Source organism: Colletotrichum acutatum (genome assembly GCF_030867785.1).
Source record: "Colletotrichum acutatum strain CBS 112980 chromosome Unknown BDZ83scaffold_7, whole genome shotgun sequence".
NCBI lineage: Eukaryota > Fungi > Ascomycota > Sordariomycetes > Glomerellales > Glomerellaceae > Colletotrichum > Colletotrichum acutatum.
This window is the reverse complement of record NW_026849001.1, coordinates 615,990-638,834: the sequence shown is the minus strand read 5'-3', so window position 1 is coordinate 638,834 and position 22,845 is coordinate 615,990. Positions and strand designations below refer to the sequence as shown.

The window sequence follows — 22,845 nt, the reverse complement described above, 5'->3', positions numbered from 1 at the left end:
GGCTTTAGTGCGCTATTGGTCGGAGCCTCCAACTTGTTAGGTCCCCTTAGAAGTACCTAGGTACGTCCCCCCCCCCCCCCCGGCTGGAGCTAAGGAACCTACCGAACCGGTGGTGTGGTCTGTGGGGCCGTAAACGGCTCTTACCGGTGGGTACTTTACGGGCCCAGCATGGGAGGTGAATGGCATTTACATGCATTCCATTCCACCTCGGATTTCTTGAAGCAGCGGATGTTCCTCATCGGATCCTTGTCCATCTGCGTTCACCTTGATATCACATGTAGAGTATGCAGCTAGACTACCCTCATCTCAGTCTTCATTGTGGCCACCACATACGCCGTAGTAGATCGCTGTAACATCAGAAGATGGGAGGAAAGAGACACGGCACTTTGCTTTGGCTATCTCCTTGCATGTACGTTACCATGTCCCGCTTTGCATACCTGAAGTGCCTCACCTTTCCCTCGTGGTAATTCCTCTTCTCTTTTGACATCACGACTTGCAATGCTCTCCCAACTACCTCAAGTCATGCTGGGCCAAGAGTAGAAGCTTCCGCATTTGATCCGTTGCACCTGGCTTATTCTGAACTCTTCTTCTTCTGCTTCCTCCCATCCCACAACATAGTCCCCGGCCTTCTTCTCTTCTCACGCTTCTCTTGATACCTCGACTTACAGCGATGCAATATGGCATCCAAGCGAAGACCAGAGTCAAGTCGACTGGGAGGTGAGAATCAGGTATGTCATTTTTTTCCTCTCAGGACATCAACCCTATTGGTGTAGACCCGTAGTCACACTTCTCTCGTTTCTTCTCAGCTTAAGCGGCGGGGATGGTGGGGGAATGCTTCGATTCGAGAAGGCAAGTGCCTCTCGGCGGATGTCGCGCTCCGGCGCGCTGGGTTTAATGGAGTGGATCCCGTCAGAGCTGCCCACGTCGCGCACAGCACAGGCCCCAGGCCACGACGAGACTTCCAGGTTGCAAATCCGCTTAGTTCCAGCGCGTGTCAGCGGGTACCACTGCACCTTTTTTCTGGTCTCCAGCGTCCCCTCGGTGCCACCGAAATTTTGAGGTGAACCCCGTGGATGCAGGGCCAGCCTCTGCCTCTGGACCCCACTGCTAACCGCACTTTCACGGCCGAAGCAGGAGCGTGTGATCCCTCCTTCACCCTCACATTCTAGAGTCGCGAGATCTCCCTGCGATGAAACGTCACAAACGGGCGCATATCTGTCTTCGTCCGACTTTCCTGCGCCCTCTTCGACTCCGATCGACACGCCTCGAGCCCATACCCCACGACTAAGGTCTACCGCAGAACGCAACGAGGACGGAGCTCTGGAGAAGACTGCGCATGCGGCAGAAGGGGCGATTGAGACTGAGGAGAGAGGCAAGCAGGCCGGTCCGCAGGACACACATGTCTGTTCCAGCCGGAATACTTTTATGAAGAAGAAACGGCAAACGTAAGCGGCTGCGCAAATCCCATTTTCCACCAAGATTTGAACTAACATGGGGTTTGAATACCAGGTCCGAGGAGCTTCGACAACGATTCTACGACGGCGCCTGCCACTCGTTTCCCACTTACGGGTATGCCTCGATCCGAAACAAACAGCAGTAGAGAGACACTGCTGACAATCACTCTTGCAGGACCTCGAAAGACGGAGTTCCCGTTCCGAATCCAATGGTGAGTCTGCCCTACAACAAACAGAGCAGCAGTTGAAACTAACGATGGCACAGAATTCAAGAATCAAACTGGCATTGACTGGCGGCAAGGCTCCTGCTTTCAATAATCTCAGCAAAGACTCCAGCAAACGACCAATCGCCGAACCCCCGAGAGTAGCCAAACGTCAAAAGATACAACCCGAGACTACAGCAAGAGATGCCCCAGCACACGCCACCTTTACAACACAGACATTCGCTCCGCCCGTAGTATCCTCGTCCCTCTCGCCGCAGACGCCCACATTGGTCGACTTGACGAATTCGCAACGGTCGGTGGACGGGGATGCGGTTAGCAACCGCAGCACACACTCGGTAAACTCGACAGCGAGCGGAAGCGAATTCAGGAACGTGGAAAAGGCGCACAGCGGTTCCAGTAGGGGCGGTAGGAGATCTGGCAATCGCCCTCGTCCCCGAGGACTGCGAGTCAGAGACTCAAAGAAGCCCGAGAGCTATGATTGGGATGGGGAGGATGAGATCGTCCAAGACCAGCCAATACAGAATAGGCGGGCTCGTGGAGACTCGACAGAAGCCCCTAGAAAAAAGGCTTTCCGTCAACCCCCGAGACATGGCCAAGATGATATACAAGAGGTTTCGGAGGACGACGAGCTCGCTTTTCAGACCGGGCGTAGTCGTCGAGCAGGAGATGACATCTCGGATGATGATAGAAGGTCACCCGACGCCGCCAACACAAAACGGAAGCGAGGAGACATGACCACGGTAACATTCGAAAAGTCGCAGCCGGACAAATCGCAGCCGGTCAGGTCGCAGCGGGGCATCCCCAAGAACTTTACCCTCAAAGTTGTTCGTGCCGTGTCAGGAAAGGACACCTTCGAGGCCAAGAAACCAGGGGAGTGTGTTATCCTGAAGCTCGACGTGAACTTTAGGGGCCTCATCGCTTTCGATCAGGCTGGCAGACCTTTTTCGGAGAGAGGATGGCTGGATGTCAAGTTGATGTTCTGTACAAAAATATTTTATAGCATCACGGGCACCCCATTCGCGGTAATTTGGAGATCTTCTTCTTCAAACGTAGGAGGCTTACTGGTGCTCGGCTTTTCTGAACCAGGAGATGCCCACCGCCTTGGGGACTGGGCTGAAGCCAGGGTAAAAGCCTTCACTATACCGAAGATTGAGTGTTCCCCCAAGGACAGGTATGTATTCTGGCGGGTCGCTCTCAATCTCGGGGTGCTAACAAAAGGCTAGCGAGTATCTTCAGAAGATCTATGAAAAACAAAAAGCGAGTGCGGAGAAGTGGGAGGACAAAAAAGACTCTCAGCCGGATGATATCAAGCTCCTGGAACACAAAGAGGCTCTCAAGACCAAGGCCGATACGGTATCACTACCGTGGACCCAGTCGAAAACCAGTCCCCCGAATAATACACCACTTCGCGGTAGTATGAAGGCCGAAGACTCATCGCGTTCGTCGAAGCCCGAGATTACGCCATCGCGTTCTTCGAAAACCGACACTACGACGTCTTCCTACTTCGCTCCCATCAGCCATGACGCCGGGACTGCGTCTCGACAGGCCAAGGAATCGCCCAGGGGAGCAAGAAGCACCGCCAGAGGAGTCCAGGAATCTCCCCTTGGCATGCCCAAACGCAAATCCCCAAGCCCCGTCTCGTGGATACAGCAAAACCCTGATTGGGACAAGATATGGAACGAGAAGCCGCTTATTTTCCCAGCTACAGGGAAGAATAGAGCGTCAGTCTATCGTGATGATATTTCGCGCCTGGAAGAAGGAGAATACCTGAACGACAATCTCATCGGTTTCTACCTTCGCTACCTTCAAGTTCACCTAGAAAAGGAGAGCAAAAGATTATCCGACCGTATCTACATCATGAACACTTACTTCTATCCGAAACTGACGGACACTAAGGCGGGCCGGGGGATCAACTACGAAGGCGTCAAATCCTGGACTGCAAAGGTTGACCTTTTCTCCTACGACTATGTCGTGGTTCCCGTCAATGAGAGTGCTCACTGGTATCTGGCAATTATCTGCCATCCATCCAAGCTGCTCAAGATAGATGACGGTGAAGCGGGAGTCAAAGATGGCAAATTTCTTGATGAGCCCAAAGAAGAATCAAAGGGAACCCCAGAGGAAAACCTCGTAGGAGTCTCGTCGGAGGAAGGTATAGTTTCTACTGTTGGCGAGCAAGTCGAACAGCTGAGTCTAGAAGAGAGCCAACTCGGGAAGGAAGAGAAGAAGGAAGAAGCGAGGCCTGAAAAGAAAGACAAGGGACCGTCCACGAAGCAACGTCAAGTACGTAAAAGCACAGGAATCGCTTTTCGCAAGCAGGATCCCACAGAAGCCAGAGTCATCACTCTTGACTCTCTAGGCGTCGGGCACTCCCCTACCTGCGGCAACCTGAAGGCTTACCTCGTCCAAGAAGCCAAAGATAAGCGCAACACGGTAATCGAACCACCTGGTACCTTTGGATTGACGGCAAAGAAAATCCCCGAGCAGGAAGACCACGCAAGCTGCGGCGCATTTCTCCTGGGCTACATGCGCGAGTTTCTGAAAGACCCTGACGGTGTGGTCACCAGAATAGTTCGTAAAGAGCGGCTAGATTGGGACATCACGTCCCCCGCGATGCGAAGCGAACTCCGCACCATCATTATCGAACAGAGAAAACTACAGAATGCCACCTTGGCGGCAGAGAGGAAAGCTAAGCGCATGTCTACTGGACAGCCTACTCCCGGCAAGCTGTCAGATGAACGTCAAGAGAGCGAGCTTGCGCCTCCGAGAACTCCCCAGTCAGTTGTTGACGTGCCAAAGGATCCGTCATCCACTGTCAAAGGATCTCCGGCTATAGGCCTGCCTCCCAACAATCGCATCAGCCCGCCGGCGAAAACCGAGGGAGGCGACGCAAACACTCTCTCGGAAGAAACCGATTCTTCGAACCAGGGTAAACCTATCACTACTGGGATCGAGGAAGTCTCGGACATCGCTCAACCGGTTGGAGTCGAGGAAGGCTCGAGAATGGAGAACACGCAACAGGCTGAGCCCGATGCACAGCATATCGAAGCTTGTGAACCTGGCCCGGCAGTCGAGCGTTCTGTATTACCTGGCACTACCATTCTTCCGACCAACGAGCAATGCGACGTGATGCGAACTCTCGTGGACAGTTTCGAGCCGCCAGCGACGCCAATTCGGGAGGCATCACGCAGCGGCAACTCAACTGGAGGTCGGCTCAGAACCAGCCCTCGTTTTTCAAGAACCAAGCCGGTCGAGGTGGACGAGAATCAAATGCTCCCCGCACTGAAATCGACGCCGGCCCAGCCTTCCAATCAAGTGGCACCAGGTTCTCGAAGTTCAAAAAAGAAACCGGGCAACAGCCAACAAATGTTACAGCCACTTGCGTCTTCACCAGCCCAGTCTGCCGAGCAAAGAAAGGCAGCTGTCCGGGGTTCTAAGAGGAAACTCAGTATCAGTGAAGAAATACTACGCGACCTGTCTTCTCCCCCGCCCAAGGCTGCTCGCAAGGATGAAAAGCCTGAATCCCAGCCTCAAAAGGGTGACTCGCCGAGTCAACAACTGCTCGGTGAATTGCAATCTTCCGGCGAGTCGATGCCAGGGCAGAGCCATGCATCCAGAAGGGATGTCACAATGCAAGAGAGTATCATTATCGAAGACGCGGAACCTCCAAAGACGTCGCCTCGCACGTTGACAAAGACTCCCACGCAGAAGAGTTCTTACTTTGAGATTAAGTCGCCGCCTCGGTCTGCTAAAAAGAGGAAGCAGCCCTCTCCGCAAGACCAGAGAGCAAGGAATAAAGCGATACCGAGCATCGAGAGGGACGCCGAGAGCTCATTCAACAAAATTCAGGGACCTGCAAACGGCTCTGAAACGGTGGATCTTACCGTGAACTGAGCAGGAACCAAGTCATGATACCCCGTTAAGTAACGATTGAGGAGAGGCGGAGACAATGAAGCGGTTGGATCTGTCGTGGAGGTCGGCAGAGGAAGGATACAGCGTTCGTTTGCCTGAGCTGGTTGGCGCGAAGGCGTTTGTCCAAATAGTGTGTAATGGCATAGCTATACCCTCATACCCATAGAACGATGTATGGCGTTCAAAGCACATCAAAGAGATAGACATTTTTTCTCGAAGAGTGGCTGCAATTTTTACGTCGCTTTGACAGAGAGTAGAGGCTCATCTCGTAGTTCGTACATTGTGGTACAAGATCCTCTATAAGTAAGTGCTTTTCCCCCAAACGCCCCTCTCTCTCCTGAAGGGAACATCTCTATATGCTTTTCTTTACTCGCTTCCCGAATCCGATGCATCATTATGGTTACCGTTGACTTCCGGCTTTTTCAACACTTTTGGCACCTCAAACACGTATCCTCCGTTCTTGGCGGTGCCCTTGCGCATCTGCCACCTGCCCAACCTGTGCTCTTTGCCTACTGCTGCTACGACACAGATGCCATCCTGCCCGCGCTCCCCGCGTTCAAAGATGGCAATGTCGTTGATCACGCCCTTCAAGCCGCCAGCGGCACCTTCTGACTTGCCCTTGGCGGCCTTTGAGGCCTGCTGCTCGGCTTCTGATGTGAGGATCCCCGCCTCCTCGAGCTTCCTCTTGTCCTCGCTTAGACGCCATACCCGTATGCAGCCGTCCCAGCTGCCGCTGAGGATGACGTCCGAGTACGGGATCGACTTCAGCGCCGTGATCCACCGCGGTTGCGGCGGCGGCACGATGCTGGGATCTGGGTTGTGGTCGGCCGAGACCTCGTCCGGTCGGAGGGGCTGTTCCAGGCCGTGGGCCATGGGGAAGATGTGGAGGGGCTTCTTTTTCGTGACGCTCCAGAGGGCCAGGGAGCCGTTGTCGCTGCCGGTCACGAAGAGCTCGTCGTCGATCATGGCCACGCGGTCCATGCTGCCCTCGTGCGGGAGGGAGCGCGGATCGACGTCTGGGCGGGACTTTTTGTCCACCGCGCCGCCACGGAAGACGAGCTGCGTCTCCTCTGCGACCTTCCACAGGCGTGCTGTCCTGTCGCGGGCGCCTACGCTCACACAGCGCTCCTGGGCGAGGGCGTCAATGTCGACAATCTCGTCCTGGTGGCCGAATAGCGTCTCAATGTAGGCGAGCTCGTCCAGACTCCAGACCTTGACCGTGCGGTCTTTTGAACACGAGTACAGCTGGTTTGTGCCGCGGCGGAATGCGAGGCCGGTGACGGCGTCGCGGTGGTGGGTGAAGACGCGGAGGGGCTTGAGTGTTTCGGCGTCGTAGATGATGAGCCTGCGGTCCTGGCCGCCCGTGACGACGTATTTGCCGTCGGGCGATGCCGCGACGCAGAGTATCTTTCCGACGTGGCGCTGGTACGACTTCTTCTGGGCCTGGGCCAGGTTGCCCCTCAGCCAGTTCTCGAGCTCGGGTCTCTTGCGCGGCGGCGCTGGCGGCTTCTTGGGCTTCTTCTTGGTCGTCTGCGGGAACTGGTGCTGGGGCAGGTCCTGTATCCTCCACTTGTGCAGGTACATGTCCTTGGTGGTGGTGTATGCGTAGGGTGCGTTGACGGCGACGGAGGTGAAGGTCTCGGTGTTGTTGCGGAAGAAGGACGAGGTCGCCTGGTCAAAGGCGAGCTCGTCGACGAGGGTGCGGTAGACTTTTCCCTTGGACTCGGCCACGTCCTCTTGTAACCTCTCGTTGATCAGGTCGCGGTCAATGTCGGCGGCGTCGAACCCCACCTCGTCCACCTGCTGCTTGACGTTCTCGAGGTACCGTTCGGCGAGCCTCAGCCGGCGCTCGGCGGCCGTCTCGCCCGCGTTGTCTTCGTCGTCGGAAGACGAGCCATTGTCGCTCTCCTCGGGGGCGGAGACTATGCTCTCGAGGTCAGAGTCGCTGCCCGAGATCGATTCGTCGTCATCGTCGCGCTCATTTCGCTTCTTGGAGGCTGGTGCTGACGCTGTCGGCTTCTTGCCTTTGCTGCCGCCTTTGGCCGGTGCAGCAGATTTCGGAGGGGCTCTGTTCGACGTCTTTGAAGCGGCAATTCGCTTCTTGGGGGCCGCGGGGCCGTCTGTTCGCTTGCGTTTCTTGTTGGCGCCGGGTATCGTGAAGAAAGACGACATTGTGGGCGGTAGAGAGAGCGCCGTTCGCTGTGCTTTGCCTGGGAATCTGGGCAAACAACTTTCCGTCCTGGCCCGCCTACATTGACGATATTTTTTTTTTCGCCTGGCTGCTCGAGGTGGGCTTGCCAGAAAAAAAAAGTTCGGTGGGTACGTATCTCGGAGAATCAGATACTAGTGTGGGGTATAAATACACCCAATCATGAGCGACTCGGCCAGGGGTGGTTTTTCCGAGCGGGCGGCGGTCTAGCTAGGCAGAATCCGCCCAGGACGGCCCATCCGTTCAGGCTGTAGCTTGACTGCGCGTTCCGGGGGGTAGCTCGAAGGCAGGTCGAAGGCTGACGAACAATCAATACTCAACACCAACGAACCCAACATCACCAACGTTTTCCCCCACAACCAAACCAAACAGACAACAGCCAGAAACGCAGCCAGAATGTGAGATACCAGCTTTCCGATTCTCTGCTTGTTGGAGATGCAGTGAGCTAATATGGAGTGCGATTGGCAGGGAGGTACTACTGGGTATCACGGGCAAGGACTTCACCATCATTGCAGCTTCCAAAGCTGCCATGCGTGGTGCAACGGTTCTGAAGACTGCCGACGACAAGACGAGATCCCTTAACAAGCACACACTGATTGCATACTCTGGAGAGTCTGGTGATACCGGTTAGTCTCCTACATCATAGAGCTCCCAACCCCGCCGGAGGTGGAGGGGCGAGCATCGAATTCAACCCCTCTACCCGGTTCGGTCACGATATACGAGCTACGATTTGCTGACTCGAACTTGACGATGTTTAGTGCAATTCGCCGACTACATCCAAGCCAACTCCCAGCTCTACTCGATGCGCAATGAGACAGACCTGTCCCCCTCCGGCCTCGCCAACTTCGTTCGTGGCGAGCTTGCCTCGAGCTTGCGGTCGCGGAAGCCGTACAACGTCAACCTGCTCCTCGGCGGCGTCGACCCCATCACACAGAAGCCCGCGCTGTACTGGCTGGACTACCTTGCGTCATTGGCGCCCCTCCCATACGCCGCCCACGGCTACGCACAGTACGTCGACCAGCACTGGAGCTTCTCGGCGAAGCTACTTGAGCCAAGCTCCCGAGCTAGAATAAAGGAGATATATGTGCTAATCTGGTGATGCAAAACAGATACTACTGCCTGTCAATCCTCGATAAACACCACCACCCCGATATCACGCTCGGCCAGGGCATCAAGATCCTTAACCTGTGCACGGATGAGCTCAAGAGACGGTTACCCATCGACTTCAAGGGCATGACGGTCAAGGCCGTGACTAAGGACGGAATCGTGGACATAGAGTTCGACGACGACAAGGTGGTGAAGGCTGCTTGAGGCGGCCGAGATGCGGATGCAATGACGGGAAATGATGGGCCTCTTGGGACTGCGGTGCGAGGGAGCATCAGAGAACAAGAGAGAAATAGGCCATAACCAGCAAAACTGTACTACTAGACCGGGCTGGTAATTGATACAGGGATCAGTTCCATCACGACGAAACGCCATTCCTGGATAGGCGTTGTCCCGTGCTTCATCTGTGGCTGACCAACTCGAGTGTGAGATATGTTGATGCGATTCAAGATGAGACCATCGGCACGGGGAAAACACAAGACGGCAGGCATTGTGTTTATGAAGAAGCGGGATTATGCCATTCTCTTCCGGCCGACACAAGGCAGTCCCAATCTCGGGCTTGACCGTGCTCGAAAACAGTGTGATGGTTGCTGTGTCAGTCTACCGTCGTAGTGGGAGCGACTCAGTCAAGTGCTTGGAAGCAAACGGGAAGCGAGGGAGGATGGTTAGTTCAAGCGGTGAGGTCACGGTTTTCCCATAGGTACGGTTCCAGAAAGGCGTCCATGGTCCTGAAACGGGTGCCGGGCCGCTCACTTTTCAGAAGAAAAGCAGCGGTCGCAACCGCTCGAATCGTTCGTTCCTTTGCCTTTGGGAACCTGGGAAGTCTGGCGCTTCAGCCGAAAACCAATCCCTAATATCCACCTCGTCTAATCTCTCGCGTGTGTTATAAAGATGGTGTCGACAGACTGATGGGGAGGGATGTGATGTGATTGACTGGGCGGATGATGTTCCGGCCGGTTGACCGATCCACAGGTTCAAACACTGAGACGGTGAGACCTCCCCGATGTACCGTTGTAACTTGTATCTTTGAACCCCTCAGCGTTTGACTCGCACCATTTCCCTTTTGACCCTTCAGACCTGGGATGTTTCCCTGTCTTTTGGTGGCTGACTAGTCGCGCATCGATTCTTTATTGGTTTATGGGTTGCACCTGGCGGGTTCGGCGGCTCCGATGTTGCTCGACGACGCTTGAAGCATTTTCCCTTCCCCTTTTTGAGGTGTTCTATCGGCGTTCTATGCAGGTTCGAGTATACAATGATATTTCGTGTGCAGTGGCGTCGGAGTTTTCAAGAAACTGGTGCACCGCCGCTGGAAGAATCAGTGGGAAGCGAAGCCTCTGTGGGTGGCCCCCACGAAATGACGTCTTTCAGTGCTGGCGGGTGTGGTCTGAGGCTTCTACCCACGCATGCCTTCGCCGTGAGAAGCACGCGTCTGCTCTCCAATCGAGATAAATCTAGTTACGAGGATCGAGAGTCAAACATATATCCTCCTTTGTGCTGTTCCAATGGCACCAAACTTCGCACACAGATGGAAGGGTTCGAGGAGACCGTCGGAAAGCAAGGTCCCAATCGTTCTGTTTGTGGTCATGGTGCAGCGTAATGTCATCAAACAGGCCTCTTCTCCCACCACTGTGTCTTGACTTCATCGTCGTCAAAGAGAGACTTGGCTATAATCCTGGTTATGGACGACTTGGATTAAATCTTATCGCCACTTGGACTCCAGTCTCCAGCCTTCCATATCCATAACATCGACTTGCGGGGCACCCTGTAACCCCGAGCTTCATCTCTTGTTTCTTCCCGTCTGCGGATACAAACGCTAGTCTGGCCCTGCCACCAATAAACCAGCCCCAGGACTCCGTACCCAGCCAAGAAATCACCTCATTTAGGTAGGTACCAACCTTCTCCAATAATCCTATCGTCGACTTGTCGACATTGGATTTGAACGTCCACGCGTTCCTGAGAAAAAGGAGGGGAAAAAAAACCCTCCCGTTGTGAGAATTGAGAGTTGGCCAGCACGGAGGGGCGCCAGATTTAAACTTGTACGCAGCAAAAGGATCGGAACACCCAGCCGTGTTGGACTCCGAGGGTCGGGTCCGTTCATGCGCGGGCCGTAGCGATGGATGGACGTGACGTTTGTTCACCTCAGCTGAGGTAAGGCACCCGAGCAGTACCTCCCACCGGTACGTACCGGCGTCAGGTTATTCTTCGTGGTATCTCCTTCCACCTCCGCGGTATCCCGTCAAGAGACTGTCACTGGATTGGTTCCCGTTCCCTCCCTCCTCTTCAGCCCAGAAGAAGGCGATAAAATAGTGACTCAGAAAAAAATATTAGTACGAAGGGGATGGAAAACCTCGATGGTTGTTGGTTGGAGAGAGTTTAGCGTGGCCTGTCACCTCACATGTCATCATACTTCTGGCCCCTTCACCCTGTAGAAAGCAAGCACATGCTACACGTCCTGGAGGGTGGCCAATCCGGTGCTTTGCTTATCCACCCCCTTGGCGGGCTGTAGCGGCTGAGAGGGAGCCTGAAGCCTGTCGTGCGCTCTTACCATCTTTTACCGTAGCAGCGTAGGTTCCTTACTCCTGAGTCCTGACGGGATTCTTGCCTGCTTGAAGCCTGAGCGGGCGGCGGGCGTGTGCCCCCGGAACTTACCTCAGGAAGTAAGGTATCTCAAGAAGGAAGGCAGGCACTGGCCGTGCTCTTGTCCAGGCCGGGTCCAGTCCAGTCGAGGCAAGGGCAGCCCGTAGACTCTCATGACCGCGAAGAGCAAATAAGGGAAGGAGCGCCTCCCCAAATTTTTGCGGGAGGGAAGGTACGGTTGGGGTGCGTGGGTGCCATGGCCAGCAGCGCCCAGTGCTGACGGATACAGGTTGGCAGGGGTGTGTGGCCTTTTCTGGTGGATTCCGACACAATCTCAAACCGAATTTTTTTTTTCTCCCCTACTTCTTGCCTCCTCCGATCTTCAAAATCCCTTTTCCCTCCCACAACCTCCCCCCCTCCTCCCACACAAAACTCTTCCCACCTTACAAAAACAAAAGGGATTATATTCCTTCAACCCTCCCATCCCCCTCACCGACACATCACATTTCATCACCTGTTCTCTTGTCTTTCCTTTGACGCATCTTGGGAAAAGCAAGTCTTCAGAACTAATCGTCGTGCGCCTCAGCACTACGCGCCTGCCTAATAGACGAACACCAAGAAGGACAAACTTTGGAAAGTCAACGCCCCGACTTTCTGTTTCTTCTTCCTCTTTTTTCCATCCTTCGGTTTGCTTTTTTATCAACCGCGGACCGGCTTCCTTTCACTTCGACTTTTACTCTTTCGCTGTTTTTTCAGTCGTTTCGAGAGTAATCCGACCACGTCGATCGATTTCAGATACCCTTCCGTCGACACTCGAGCAATCAAACTCTTCCAACTACAGTCACGATCAAATCATCCATCATGGCTGACCAACTCAACATGTCTGGCCTGAACATTCAGGACCAGCAGAACCAACCCCGCTCGTACATCCCGCCTCACATGCGTAAGATGGGTGGTGCGGCTCCTCCGGCGATGAACGGTGGCGGTGGTGGTATCAACAACAGCGCTTGGGCTGCTGGGTGAGTCCTTCTTTCCCTCTTCTCGCGATGAGGGCATTTCTGGCCCGATTGCCTTGATTATCAGCGACAGTGGCTAACATTTTACCACAGCAACCAGCAGAACTTCAACGCTGCCCAGCCCGGCGGTGACTGGCCTGCTATGGGCGGCCCTGGCGGTCCCGGTGGCCCCCCCGCTGCTGCCCCTGCTCCCCAGCAAAACTTCCACCCCCGCGGTGGTCGTGGTGGCTGGCAAGGTGAGGGCGGTGGCCGCGGCGGTTACAGCGGTGGCGGCTACGGTGGTCACGCCGGCGGCGGTGGTGGCCAGCAGGCTCGCGGCTCTGGCGATGGTCAGTGGCGCGACGGCAAGCACATTCCCGGCCCCGTCAACCCCCGAGTTGAGCGTGAGCTCTTCGGTACCCCCGACGACCCGTCTAAGCAGCACACCGGTATCAACTTCGAGAAGTACGACGACATCCCCGTCGAGGCCTCTGGACACGACGTTCCCGAGCCCGTCCTCACCTTCTCGAACCCTCCCCTCGACAACCACCTCATCAGCAACATCGAGATGGCTCGCTACAAGGTCCCCACCCCCGTCCAGAAGTACTCGATCCCCATCGTCATGGGCGGCCGCGATCTCATGGCTTGTGCCCAGACTGGTTCCGGAAAGACTGGTGGTTTCCTCTTCCCCATTCTGTCCCAGGCCTTCATCAACGGTCCTTCCGCCGTTCCTCCCAACGCTGCGGGTGGCTTCGGTCGCCAGCGCAAGGCTTACCCCACCTCCCTGATTCTGGCTCCGACACGTGAGCTGGTCTCCCAGATCTACGAAGAGTCTCGCAAGTTTGCGTACCGTTCCTGGGTCCGCCCCTGCGTCGTCTACGGTGGTGCCGACATTGGCTCCCAGCTTCGCCAGATCGAGCGCGGCTGCGACTTGCTCGTTGCTACTCCGGGACGTCTTGTCGACCTCATAGAGCGTGGTCGCATCTCCCTGCAGAACATCAAGTACCTCGTGCTCGACGAGGCTGACCGCATGCTTGACATGGGTTTCGAGCCCCAGATTCGCCGCATTGTCGAAGGCGAAGACATGCCCAACGTCCAGAACCGCCAGACCCTCATGTTCTCCGCCACCTTCCCCCGCGACATTCAGATGCTCGCCCGCGACTTCTTGAAGGACTACGTCTTCTTGTCCGTCGGTCGTGTCGGTTCCACCTCTGAGAACATTACTCAGAAGGTCGAGTACGTCGAGGATGTTGACAAGCGCTCTGTGCTCTTGGACATTCTCCACACCCACGGTGCTGGTCTCACTCTCATCTTCGTCGAGACCAAGCGTATGGCCGACTCTCTTTCAGACTTCCTGATCAACCAGAGCTTCCCCGCTACCTCCATTCACGGTGACCGCACCCAGCGTGAGCGCGAGCGCGCTCTCGAGTTCTTCCGCAACGGTCGTTGCCCCATTTTGGTCGCTACTGCTGTCGCTGCTCGTGGTCTCGATATCCCCAACGTCACCCACGTTGTCAACTACGACTTGCCCACCGACATTGACGACTACGTTCACCGTATCGGTCGTACTGGTCGTGCCGGAAACACTGGTCACTCCACTGCCTTCTTCAACCGTGGAAACCGTGGCGTCGTCCGCGAGCTTCTTGAGCTTCTTAAGGAGGCTAACCAGGAGGTTCCCAGCTTCCTCGAGACCATTGCCCGTGAGTCTTCCTACGGCGGTGGCCGTGGCGGTCGTCCTCGTGGCGGTGGCCGTGGACAGGGTGCCAACCGCGATTTCCGCAAGTACGGCGGTGGTGGTGGTGCCGGCGGCGGCTTCGGTGGTGCCCCTGGCGGTGGCTTCAGCGGCGGCGGCGGTGGTGGTGCCTACGGAGGTGGTGGCGGTGGCTTCGGCGGCCCCCCTGGCGGTGGCTACGGCGGTGGTGCTGGTGGTGGCGGCTACAGCGGTGGTGGTGGTGGCTACGGCGGCGGTGGCTACGGCAACCCTGGTGGCCCTGGCGGCGGAAACTCCTCTTGGTGGTAAACAACTTTCCATCACAACATCTGGCAGCTGCAAGTCGGACGGGCGTCTCGCAGTACGCAGCCAGGCAGCTTTTCTAACTAGCTGCGAGTTTTCGAGTTTTCTTTTTCCTTTGGGTTTGCGCGCATGGGTCGACATGGTACGCATTCATCGTCACGCTTTTTCTGCATTTCGACTTCTTTTTTTCGACACGGCGACATGACCCCGAGAGCCAACGGTTGTGCATCTCAAACTCCAACGAGAAGCATCATCGGGTGTTCGGACAGGCATCGGCATCGATAGAGAGCATTTCTTTGATTTTGCTGGACCGAAACTCCATGATACCCTTAGATCGACATTGGGAAAAGCTTTGAGAATCGGCAGAGCTGCATGACAACACATGCGATGTGCTGCAGCGTGGCCGGATCTACGGATACACGACACGGATCCTGGATCTGCCTACGCATTACGACGATCATGTTTCTGCTTTTCTACCAGCGTTTTCCCCCGAAGGGCATATTCGACGCTTTTCGATGATAGAAGGGTCATGCATCTCGCCGTGCATACAATAGACAAAAGTGGATTTTCTCGGTCGTCTGGTCATCATCGACGCTGCAGGTCTGCCCCTGGGGCAAACAGGGCAGGGCAGCGATATTGAGGACAAGGCGGCGGCATAGACTGGACTGGTAATGGAAGGTTCGGATGGACGGTCGACAGAACGGATAATCACAAGACGTTTTGAGAGCGGGAACCAGTGGCCCTCCCAGGCACAGATTAGGGATTCACAGGGAGGGGATACAAAAGTTCTTGCTCTTAATCGGTAATGGCCACAACATGGACATGGTCTTCAAGCTCCTGCAATAGAAAAGGAATTGCGGGGGGCTGGAGGCATCAGAGACTTCGGTCTTGGGTTCGGGGCGAGGCGGCCGTGCAAGGCCATCCCCTGGTAGACAGCCAGTCTGGACTGAGAAGTCCCAATAAAAACAGATTCTGATAAAAAAATCCCCAGCAATCGTACCATGCTTGAAGTGATTCGTGATGCTTGTCGTCAAGAATGGTGGGATCACCCCGACTGATGATCTACAATGAGGTTAAGCAACTTACAGCCTACGATCCTCGTGAGAGCAAAAAATATCCCTTCTCAAATTCGCCATTGTTGGAGACTATGGTCAATATGTGGGCTACTTCCACTTTCTTCCAAACCGTGTCATGTCTCGTTCGCCGTGTCAGCAAGACCATCACAAACGAGGAGGAGATTTTTCTAAAGAAGTCGGCTTTGTTCGCTTTTGTCCATCAACGTCAAGCTATTCAGAGTGTCATGTGAGTTGTGGCCTGTGACGAACTGTTAGTGGAGTTGGATCCGGAGAAACCTGGCCTTGACGCCAGGCTGTGGCCACAAGGTAGGTACGTACAGACCACAGGCAGGGGCCGCGGACGAGCCTGGGATTTTAGTGGTTGGGGTCAGCCTGACGCGCTCCCCCAAATCGTGAGCTCTGAAGTGGGCTCCGTGCCTCGCTTTCCAGTGATAGTTGGCGGGATCTCAGCATCAGCAGCTGGTCTGGGCGGTGGACAAAGTCCAATCCATTTCAGCCCGTTACATGGTACTTACGCCCATCCATCAATCAATTCCTCCCACTTCACCTAATTTTACAAACCATCACCTTTCCAACAACACCCCATCCCTTAATTCGAACAGCTACCAGTTAGACAATCGCGATAGTCGGGGCCGCCACATCCTGTTCCGCATTCGTGTTACGAGCTCGACGACACTGCATCCATGATCGCAAGCCATCCGAGTCTTCCCTAAATCAATCGATCTTGCCAATTGACCAACCTTGCGCCTTCCTTTCACGTCGCCCGCTTCTCCCGATTCTACTGCGGGCGGCACAATGTCAGATGCAGAGGCACCTACGTCTCCGGCGCGCGGTGATGAGGGCAAATCTTTCCTCTCGCAAGCGATGACCGAAGATGACGATACTCGCATGATGGACGGAACCCCCGAGCCGGGCGAGAAGACCACAGGCCGTGGCAAGGGCAAGAACGCAGCAAAGGAATCAGCTGGGGCTGTCACGGGAAAGATCCGACACCTGAAAAAAGAAGATGGCGAACCGCTATGGCGCAAAGACATCCAATACGACTTTCTGAAAGCCATCTTTGATGACGAGACAACCGTATTCACCAACTCGTACGAGCCCGAGAAGCCTCGTCAGAACTTTGCCGATCTCTACATCGATACAATGTCCCGTAGCAGCAAAACCAGCAAGGTCCTTCGCGACAAACTCCTTACCGATCGAGCCGCGGCGAAAGGCATGGCCATGGTCTGTCTGCTGGTCAACATTGGCAGAATGAACACGACGCTCAATTGTCAGTCCACCTTCACCATCGGTGTCTCTAGATATGTGCTAACATACACGCAGTCTTCCCCGAGATGCGAGCCCAGCTGCGAACCTACCATGCCATTCCTTCCCTCCAGGCGCACCAAGATGCGCATGCATACAAGCAACTTCAGGATGCTCCGAGATTGAAATCTATCCTGAAGGGTGGTGCAGAGGATCGCGAAGAGCCTTCAAGCCTTAATAAGATCAAGGCTCAGGAAGTTCCTCGGACAAACCCCGTCAACCTCTTGTTCGTCATCTGCCAGTCGGCTTCCAAGATCGCCGAGTTGCACTTCCCGCCCGGGCGAGAATTCCACGACCTAGTCATGAAGACCAATTTCACCAGCAAGTCACGCGCCAGGGCATTCCTCTGGATCATGTGGTTCTACCTAGAGTCCGACTTTACTGAGGAGGGCTGCGACGAAAACCCATTTGGCCCCGGTGTGGACTATGGTGTCGATGTGGCCAACCAGGGCGTACCTGAATTAGAAGAGATGACCCCTGAAGAAGAGGCTCTCGAAAACGTTGATGAAGAGGTGGAAATCAAGTTTGGCGAGGAGAAGCAGAAGATGCGTGCCAAGATTCTAGAAGCGGACCAAGCCTACCTAGCCGACAGCCAGACGAAGCGAGGTTCAAGGACTTCTCGTGTAATGGCCGAGGATGGGCCTGCCATCCTACCCCGTATCCGCCCTTCGAAACACGAGTCCGATATGGATAGTACCCGTTCGACACCACCGCCGAAGGCACTAGGACGAGGTCTGGGGGGTTCGGTCCGACGTGGCGGAGCACCTCTCAAGTACCAAATCTTCGAAGCCTCATCGCCAGCAGGTCCAGCCCACGGTTCAGCGGAGGGTATTGTTGCAAGAAAGCCTCGGCCTCCCACAGCGCACCAGATTGCGGTGGAGAGGAACAGAAATCAGAGGGTCGAATACATACTCGACCGTGGCATAAGGAGACAGCACCACAAGGCCAGAAAGTTTAGACGACAGGATGGCGCGGTATACCGAGCGTACAAGCGTATTCAGCAGATGCCAAATCCGTTCGACGACAGCGAGGGCGAAGATGGCCCGCAGCGACAGTTGGCTTCTTCCGGCGATAAGACCGTCGGCGCCTTCCGTCAAAAGGGCTTTGGTGGACTGGTGCTCTTGACTACAGAGAACGACGACTTTGGCGAAGAGGCAAGCGCCTATGCTGCAGCATTCAGACGCACATCACGACGGCTGGCCCGATGGTCTGCTCACCAAGGGGAACCCCTCGGTGTTATTCCTCCTAGAAAGCGGAAGAAGGCCGATGGCGAGGCTAACGGTCACGGTGAAGCTGGCGACATGACCATGGATCTGGACACGCAAATGGCTTCGGAAGCTGCAGATGGATCACAATCTCGGATGAATGGCGATGTCGATGGTGACGAGACTCTCGGCGACATCACAATGGGAGACATGACCATGGATGATGTCGATGATGCGGACAAGACGGCTGCGCCCGACGACGACGAAGAGCTTGACGATATGGATAGGTCCCTTCTCGGCCTTGCCGCTGATGATGCAGAGGACTCCGACGACGACGACGAGTAGAAGCCGTCCCGAAAGACGGCTCCATCATCCCGCTCGAATGGCCAACGCCGTAGTGGACGCCGGCGCACAGGTGCATGAACCCCTGGGGCTGACGTCGTCGTGCGATGGCCGCAAGAACGGGGGGGTTGTATTGCTCTCTTTTGTTTTGAGTTGGTCGTTTCTTAGACTTGTAGGCGTTGGAGTTGTATACTAGCTGGACCGATGGAACAAATACACCAAAAATTGGGCGCGATGGCAATGGGAAGGAGGGGCGGTGGAAACATTTCAAGACGGCCGACTAGGAGGCTTCTGATAGGGCGCGTCTTGGGTGGTTTTCCTGTGGCTTTTTGTACGGGCTTTCTTTATTTTGTCTTGCTAGTCTCCTTTTTTCTCAGCTCCATTACCGTCGTGCCGCAGTATGGCACGCAAGTAAGTTACAATAGACATCATAAATCATTCTTGAGGACCCCGTGTTGCCTATGTGCTGTAGTTGACATGATATTCTCGAAGGTGAGAAGCGGCGATATTGATCATGTTGATTTACGGGGTAGTGACTGTCCGTGAACGTCTTTCCGAGAGGAATTGTTAAAGGATTTTGACGAGTGTAGAGGCTCCGATTTGTTCGAGGTCCGAAGACGCGCTTTGGGGTTGACACCGCTGTGACGGAGGCGGTGGTAGTAGATTTTGGTTGAAAATTATTGTTTACCGGTTCGAGGAGTACTCCTCGGCAACCTTTTGACGTCTTCTCCCTAGAGATGAATTTACCTCGGATGATCATGTACAGTCTTGTGCAAATCAAGATATCATTCGTAGAAACATTACCTCACGTCTATTCAATCCGCAACCTATTTCTTGGCTTTTTCCACCTGGAGGGTGATGACTTCTGGTCTTCCATCAAATCGAAGCTTTTTTCAAATCGTTTGACCTTTCCAGACAATAAATGTAGAAACAAATTGTCATGTCTATATGACAAACGTGATGCTGCTTACTTTCATTGTCCAAGGTCAAAGGAAAGAAGTTGATGTCGCAACTCTGCAGCATGCTTGCGTGATTGCTTCCCCGGACAAGAGGCTCAAATTTAAATTTCTCATCTACCCACTCCCGTCTCCGCTGAAAAGCAACTACATACGATACTTTTATGTCAAAGGTCGACGGTATAAGGTGTAGAACTGGAGAAGAGAAGACTCGGTTCGAGTATAGGGGTTCTTGCCTGGTTCGCATATCAAGGGAAAGATAGGTAGCCGGATTGATTGAAGATAATGCTCTCTACACCTACTTCAAATTAGATATGGTAGTGTGCGGTCTTGCGGACAGAGGAAAAGGTATTGCTGCTCTCACACTCTTCGAGGATATACGCAGCGCAGCGGAAGAGAAACAATTGTTCTGCCAGGCACATCGTCTTGTTTCATTCCAGTGTTTCGTTCAGAATTGGTTATGAGTTGCCTCGAATCATCTCATCACATCTCGTCGCCAGGGGTATGATTCCACGCCTGACTGTAGAACTCAATGGCTATAATGGAGTAACACCTGTAGACTCTCCTTCCTGAACCCGAGCTCTACGTCGCAGACACCCTCTAGCCCTGCTTCGTTTGTGAAGCAGATCTATTCGAGCACCTGATCTCGCTCTCAGGAGTCAACTGAGCCCTGGTCCTCTTCCTGTGAGGCCGTTGAGGCAGTCAACAGAGACAAGGCAACTCTCCAGACTTGCTGTATACAGTGCAAGAAGCATCTCTGCCGAGCTACACCGCAACTTCAGGTCCTACCGCCGAATCAACGATTGATAGAGTCACTGGATGCGCCGGAAGAGCAGGAGAACTAAGCATAACACGTTGACTCAGATCGGCGGATGGACCAATATGTCCGAATGGCTGGATACCCACCGGCAGGTAGTCCTTGAGCTACGTGGACAATACGCTTGGCTGGTTGACTGCCTAGCAGCCGCACCTGAATGGGTGAGTGGGTGGTTGAGGCGGATGTTCATGCACCTACTAACCTACCTGCGCGCGCCTGCTTATAAATACAACTGCGCTCACACGAGGTGCAAGTCTGCAACCAACAACGCGCGCGGGATCATTACGAGAGAAACTCCGCGATTCTGTGTCAGACCGGGCCAAAGCAGCTGCGGAGTTGCAGGCAAAGGAAAAAAGTAAGAAAGACAATAATTACGCCGCACACTCGAGGTAAGGTAAGCGCCTCGGCCGAATGGGGTCCAAGACCAAGACGTTTGGTGGCCTTGTCAAAGAGAGAAGTGCTGATATGACAATGTCACTTTCCATAACTCATCTCGATTCAATGTGGTTTTCGCGCCCGTCTGCAGTCGTGTGACACAGCCCCGCTGCAAAAAGGCCTGAATTCGTCAAAAAACCATGGGTAGGTAGGAACGCACTGCAGGACCGAGGACGAGTATGGCCATCTGAAAGTCTTGAGCATCTTTTTACTTGTTTAGGCTGGTCAGTCTTGAACTTCGGTTGGCTGGCAGCGGGGCCGGCTCCGAGGGGGTGGAGCCGATGGTGACGGGCAGCCGAATCCTCCCCGCCGCCCTCGGATGTCCTTTTACAGATTGCCCAATCTCTCTTCCATCTGCAACTTTGTGAGATGTACATGATGAAAAACGATTTCGATCCCGACACATTGAGGTTTGTGATGTGTGTATGATGTGTGTCAAGATAATTTCACGTTGCCTGGTTGTCTCATCAACATACCAGCGACGTATGACGGTAGAGTGGTAAGATATCGGAGTTGGTGAAGTCCATACGCAAGTACGTATTACGCGTATTCAGAGCAAGCCCGCTTGCTGCTTGCTAGGCTCTTGAAAAGTTATGAAGCCTAAGAAGTACGAGGGTAGCATGGGCCGTTCTGGGGCTTAAGTCCTTGCCGACTAAGTCCGCCAGCGCCCGGCTATCTCGGGACCGGCTCGGCCAAAGACCCAGCTCTAGTTACTGTTGTGTGCCAAGATGACGGGGAGAATTGAGTCGTCTATCCGAACTGGTACAGATTGAGGTGGTGTGGAGTCACGTCCTCCTCTACTCTTCTTTTCCTTCGTCCAGGTAACGGAAAGTTTTGGACGAGGACGAGGGGTTAAGGTTCATCGATTGTTGCCAAGAGTAGCTTATTCGCAAGTCTATGATCCATCAGAAGAACGAAGGCAAGAGAAACCTTGCTTCAACTATGATGTGACAACTTCGGATGGCTGTCGAGACTGGACAGTCTTACGCGGCTTGACAAGACTCGTCTTAATTGTTGGTTGGCGCAGACCACGCGGCCAGTGAAAAGATTGGCTTCGGATGCATCCTGTGCAATTTTTTCTTCCTCTCTTGAGTCTCCCCCCGACTGCAGGGTCGTTTGATGAATCATGGACCCATCCACTGCAGCGGATGTGTGTGTGCCAACGATCTTTCCACGAGGGTGGTTGGCTCCAGGGATGGGCGCTGGGTGCAGGCGGCCGGCAAGCGTCCACCCTGGTGCTGGTCTTTATGAGGCCAGCTTGGACCGCTATCAAAGCCAGGCTTCTTGAAGGGTTCGTCTTTGATGCCCGGGATACCTGGCACCAGCGGGTCCAATTGCGACGAATTCTTTCTTTCGCAGCTATTATTCGAGAAGACAGCAAACGTCTTGTGTGGAGGGGACCACAAAGTCTTTGGAACGGCTTTCAAGTATACCTGCACTGTCGATTGTCTTGAGTCGTGAGCTGGATGCTCACTGTTGGGATGGAGTTCGCCACTCTTCATGGACAATTTTCAGATGGTGCAGAGTTGAGCGTTCGTCTGATGGACGAGAACCACAGGCGCTGATTCGCTGCTGGTCTCCGAACAATACGAGGACTTCCGCAATAGGAAGCATGTCGAACACGGCAAAGCAGGTTGGGAACCCAATCGCAGATTGATAAAAGCCGGTTGAACATTGGTCGAAACAGGAGACGGTTTCGAGGCGTAGCTTCGGGATACCACGCGGCTTTGTCAGCTACCTCGCCGGTTTTGGTTTCGACTTTCCGATGTCACGGCACTGAGCAGGACAGATCGAAACGCACACGCGGCGTCTTAAAGAATGGATTGTCCAAAGTAGAGGGCGTCGAGTCTCTGGGCGAAGAGAGATTGTGGATGCTCATTCGTACACGTAAATGGGTGGCAGAGCTTTGTTGGTTAAGCTTAAGACTGAGTTGTCAGCACCGGGCAACACCTTGGAGCTAAGGTAGCTTGGGTAGCTCAACTTCTTGTCTGTGTCTTGCCGAGCCGTCGCCAGTCCGGCTCTGTCCACTTGCCCAAGAGACAACCGCATCGGCTAAAAAGTGGCCGCTTAGAAACCAAAGCTGCCTGCTTGTCTGCATCGAATGAAGTAGTGTGAGACTGGTAGTGAAGTCACTTGCGCAGTTACGCTTGCCGGGAGTGGCCACCTTCTTGCCTCGTGCTAGTGGTATCGTAGCATCCCTGTCTCCTCCTGCCCCATCTTGTC

General features: G+C 54.4%; 5 protein-coding genes across 5 annotated transcripts; 4 read left to right on the top strand and 1 right to left on the bottom strand.

Moving 5' to 3' along the window:
- Window positions 1-1,425: 1,425 nt before the first annotated feature.
- Window positions 1,426-5,569, top strand: BDZ83DRAFT_747612 (uncharacterized protein; the record flags this gene model as incomplete). Its single annotated transcript, XM_060513467.1, has 5 exons — window positions 1,426-1,445; window positions 1,510-1,569; window positions 1,630-1,666; window positions 1,720-2,849; window positions 2,902-5,569. The coding sequence occupies 5 exons, from the start codon at window positions 1,426-1,428 to the stop codon at window positions 5,567-5,569; spliced, it is 3,915 nt and encodes a 1,304-aa protein (XP_060370459.1).
- A 225-nt stretch (window positions 5,570-5,794) lies between these two features.
- Window positions 5,795-7,898, bottom strand: BDZ83DRAFT_602640 (WD repeat domain-containing protein). The gene has a single exon (XM_060507184.1). The coding sequence runs from the start codon at window positions 7,757-7,759 to the stop codon at window positions 5,954-5,956; it is 1,806 nt and encodes a 601-aa protein (XP_060370458.1). The 5' UTR covers window positions 7,760-7,898; the 3' UTR covers window positions 5,795-5,953.
- Window positions 7,899-7,995: 97 nt separating this feature from the next.
- Window positions 7,996-9,261, top strand: BDZ83DRAFT_404242 (proteasome subunit beta type-2). Its single transcript, XM_060502860.1, has 4 exons — window positions 7,996-8,194; window positions 8,265-8,422; window positions 8,555-8,804; window positions 8,906-9,261. Coding segments are annotated over exons 1-4 (612 nt in total). The 5' UTR covers window positions 7,996-8,192; the 3' UTR covers window positions 9,108-9,261.
- Window positions 9,262-12,338: 3,077 nt separating this feature from the next.
- On the top strand, window positions 12,339-14,492 carry BDZ83DRAFT_566851 (P-loop containing nucleoside triphosphate hydrolase protein; the record flags this gene model as incomplete). Its single annotated transcript, XM_060503891.1, has 2 exons — window positions 12,339-12,496; window positions 12,587-14,492. The coding sequence occupies 2 exons, from the start codon at window positions 12,339-12,341 to the stop codon at window positions 14,490-14,492; spliced, it is 2,064 nt and encodes a 687-aa protein (XP_060370456.1).
- Window positions 14,493-16,357: 1,865 nt separating this feature from the next.
- Window positions 16,358-18,417, top strand: BDZ83DRAFT_747608 (INO80 chromatin remodeling complex Ies1; the record flags this gene model as incomplete). The annotated part of the gene is made up of 2 exons (XM_060513466.1): window positions 16,358-16,832; window positions 16,886-18,417. 2 exons carry the CDS (start codon window positions 16,358-16,360, stop codon window positions 18,415-18,417), a joined length of 2,007 nt encoding a protein of 668 aa, XP_060370455.1.
- Between the last annotated feature and the right edge of the window lie 4,428 nt (window positions 18,418-22,845).

Bases quoted from the DNA above. Each gene is read 5' to 3' on its own strand.
- BDZ83DRAFT_602640 (XM_060507184.1), bottom strand. From the start codon at position 7,759: ATGTCGTCTTTCTTCACGATACCCGGCGCCAACAAGAAACGCAAGCGA.
- BDZ83DRAFT_404242 (XM_060502860.1), top strand. The intron at 8,423-8,554 runs GTTAGTCTCCTA...GACGATGTTTAG, and splicing joins TGGAGAGTCTGGTGATACCG to TGCAATTCGCCGACTACATC. The intron at 8,805-8,905 runs GTACGTCGACCA...GATGCAAAACAG, and splicing joins GCCGCCCACGGCTACGCACA to ATACTACTGCCTGTCAATCC.